Consider the following 3,856-nt stretch of genomic DNA (forward strand, 5'->3'; position numbering starts at 1 on the left):
GAAAACAACAGTATATAACAGAGATGATTTACAAGGAAAAAAATATCTCCCAAAACTACAACTACAACTATACATTCGACTGTTTCCTTCTCAGCCAAGGACTCCGGTCAGGGTCAGGACAAAACTAAGCGATCTCATTCCAAGACAAAGACAGAAAGCAATTGGAAACCAGATAGAGGGGGATAGAAGACACAGCAAGTACCTCACTGCCCACCAAGAGATTGAGTGTTATCCTTTGTTATGGGAATTACAACTGTGCCTCGTGACCAATGAGTTAATTGGAATTGGAGCTTATTGTCTCTTATCACAGCTAATTTCTTTTGACTGAATAAGATGTCGGCTTGCATCCAATCTGCTTTTGCTTGTCAAAATCTATACTGGGCCATATGATTTTTGTTTCAATCAAATTACTGTCTGTGGTGGACTAAGAACAATATTTATAACAACTGGCTTAAGTTTACCATACACGGTATGAAAACTGATTAGTGGTCAAATCAAAATTACCGCTTCTATAAAAACCTACTGGTGGTGAAAACAGTGTCCCATTACTTTATCTGAAATCGACTAAGGATATGGCAGCTTGGATAAAAAACAGGAAAACTGAGAAATGATGGCTACACTTAACAAGAGGAAAGATATCACGCTAATGAAAAAAAAACAACTTCAAATCATCAATTAATTCAATTCATCTCTTAAACCAACTCAGACAGAACTTTCCTAGAAACACGGCATCTCCAAAAATGTTGCATAGTGGACTGGAAACTCAACTTTGGTAAATCGCAACATTTTCATTGATCCCAAGGTGTTTCGAGTATCTGGTGTGGACTGTATATTCAAAACTTATAAACTATAATCGTTACATAATAGAGAGGTGATTTACAAGGGGAAAAAATATCATATCTGAGGAAGAGGGTAAATATATGTATTAACAATTGCAATAAAGTTTGGATGTGATGCTGGTTTATTGTAAACTATCTTCTACTTTTTATCCACGATCAATGTCTAGCAGTTTTCTTCTCCTGTGTTCCCCCATGTGCACTTGTCTTTCTCAGTTTCTCAGCTCCAGCTGATCCAAAGAGTTGTTTTATTTGGGGTCCTGTCTAATTTAAACAGTTTCTGTGATAGATCAACATCCTATCAAAAGGTTAGCAAGTAATAATTGTTAGTATTTACTTTTGCTCAATGAAAATAACATGAATAGAATATATAGATACTCATCTCATTCTACTACCATTGTGAAACGAAATACGAACTAGTCAGTGGTATTTTTTAAAACATTTTTTGAGAAAAACTTACTTTGTCTATTGAATTCCTTTAATAAGCACTTTCATTCTCATATTGAGAAATGACTCTCTACAGCCGGGGGTAAAACAAGAATAATAATTTATATGGTGAATGGAAGAAAGTTGGTCTCATAGGATGAAATGGGAAAAGGCCGAAAAGCAAAGGAAAAAAAAAAAATAAACAAAGTTATGTAATGCAATTAATTTTAATCATATGAAGAAATAAGCACTGTAATAAATTGCTGTATTCAATTGTAAACATAAATGTAGAAATTATTTATAATAATAAAGCACCAGTATCCATTATTGATGATAAGAGGCTTTGTACAAGTTTGCCAATCATTCTTGTTTTCCATTTACTCTCTCATATAAAAAACAAAACAATAAAAAAAATTTAAAACACAAACTAAAATAGTGATAAATGAATATTGGAATATGTCAGTTTTGATAAGCTTTTTGGAGGAATCAAGAGTTTGACAGTTTCGTACCTGGCCTGAAAAAAGATTTCAATACATTTGGGCCGAAAAATGTAAAAGAATGCCCAGGCATATTGTTTTGGGGAATTTTCCTTTCGAATTGAATAGAGGAATATAACCTGAAAGGTTGAGATGAAAAGCAGGTGTAGAGTAAAGATTTGTTTTTGTTTTTAGGGGTTTTAAGGCGCTTGTGACACTATTATGTCATTTCAGCGTCTCCAAAAAAGATGATAGAGGAAAGTTGTAGATCTGAAGTTAAAAGCACCAAAGAAAAAAGAATACAAAGGGGACTGGCACAAAAAGAGAAGAGAAAATTTCACGAGAAATCCATTGATATGCAAATTTTGACATTACCTAAAAGTCCCATCCTGGCACAAGAAAAGGATACAGCTATGATGGAGACACTCAAATGTTTACAAAGTACAATATACAGTATTCAAAACTATTAATTATACAACAGAAAATATCAGTAACAGGGAGGTGATTTCCAAGAGGGGAAAAATATCTCTCAAAAAAGGTACTATAAATTTGACTGTGTCCCTCCTAGCTAAGGATCCCCAGGGAACCAGATAAAAAAAGAGCAATCTCAATTTAGAACATAAACAGAGAGCAACTTAGAAAGGGATAACAGATATATAGGAGATAGAAGACAGAGCAAGTGACCTCCTGCCCACCATGGGAGGTCTGAAGACCCCACCCAAAGAGTAAAGATTTCACACACTGAGGTGAATGCATTTTAAAGTATCGGTGTTACTTGGTTAGTTGTCCTATACAGTGAAATCCACATAAAGTTAACACTCTAAAAATCTTGTTGGTCTCAATTTTTTATCTTTATTCAAGTGTGTTCCATTGATAATGTATAACGTCAACCTTGCTTCAAGTCAAACAATCTTTCCGGTGATGTTGACTTTATCAGAAATGTGTCATTACTCTCTTGTCAAATTAAGATATTTGACTTATCAAAGATGAAGAAAGAGAAAATAGGACAAGAAGCATCTCGTCTATGAAAGAGAAATTGGGAAGTAGGCAAATACCGTACCAATGAAATGTGACAGTGCCAGACAAAATAGAGTAAAATATAAGAAAAATCTAAAATATATTTTTTTCTAAAACAGTCTCTGGGGAGAGAATCACAGACTTGATTACCAGTCAATGTATGACAATTACACAATATACGATTCTTTCATCTCTTCGTATTTATTTAACGAGTTAGGATTAATTATGTTCAACAACACAACAAGGTTGCGAGTACGTGTTATTGCACGATAAAAATAAAACGAGTTTAATCAATACAAAGATATGAAATGAATATGTTTATTCCACTCCACCATGTAGGATTATTAGATATTTTGTAACCAAATGGTATGGTGTTAGTACTTCCATTCACCATAATTTGTATCATTCTCCTTCTGCTTGAACGACAATTTGACCCAAAACTAAAAACGTTGGATTTGTATTCATGCGCAGCAATCAGCTGTCTTTTACACCATATTTCACACCAATAAAAATGTGCGAAAATATTCGGCAATCGTTGAATAAAATTTTCATTCAACCCGTTCAAAGAATTATTCAACGATTATGTATTTACTAAGAAATGATAGGGTTTTCCAATGAGAGGATGGAATATTAGAGATTACCTGATTGTTGGGGATGATTTAATGCTGACAATTTAATTCATTTTGTCTTTGTCCTCATCTGTACGTGTTCAATATTTGTTTGTATAAGTGAAAAGAGTTGACACCCACTCTTTATAAGAAATAGATATGTATGAATATTGTCCCAAATATTGGGTTACCTCTGTATTGTAATGGTAGCATTGTCAAAGAAGCTGAATTCTAGAGATTATTTTTTTCTTGACTTTTTATCCTGATATGTCTAGCATTATCACATTCACACCTTTCTACATTTTCACTCAGCGTGTGTGAAAGCTGACAGATTGTATGAAATATTTATGGATCCTCAAAAAAAAACAAACGAACAAACAAACAAAAAAAGAAAAAACAAAAAACAAATATGCATGGAATATATAAGTAAAAAACATAAGTAAGAGGGCCTCCTCGTGTGTGTGACATATTATCCATTCTGTTTCATAATTGG

The 3,856-nt window shown here is 33.4% G+C and overlaps 1 protein-coding gene across 3 annotated transcripts in view; it reads right to left on the bottom strand.

Moving 5' to 3' along the window:
* Nucleotides 1-1,473: 1,473 nt before the first annotated feature.
* The window catches only part of LOC144964202 (TATA box-binding protein-associated factor RNA polymerase I subunit B-like), a 38,094-nt gene continuing 35,711 nt past the window's right edge, over nucleotides 1,474-3,856 (bottom strand). For all 3 annotated transcript variants that reach the window (XM_078898188.1, XM_078898187.1, XM_078898189.1), the window contains one exon: nucleotides 1,474-3,856. This exon is cut by the window's right edge and continues 220 nt beyond it. In XM_078898188.1, coding sequence (XP_078754314.1) covers nucleotides 3,847-3,856 — 10 coding nt within the window. In that variant the 3' untranslated portion in view covers nucleotides 1,474-3,846.

The sequence above is a fragment of the Berghia stephanieae genome, chromosome 2 (genome assembly GCF_034508935.2).
Source record: "Berghia stephanieae isolate SIO BIC M18660-M18661 chromosome 2, UCSD_Bste_1.3, whole genome shotgun sequence".
In the NCBI taxonomy this organism is placed as follows: Eukaryota; Metazoa; Mollusca; class Gastropoda; order Nudibranchia; family Aeolidiidae; genus Berghia; species Berghia stephanieae.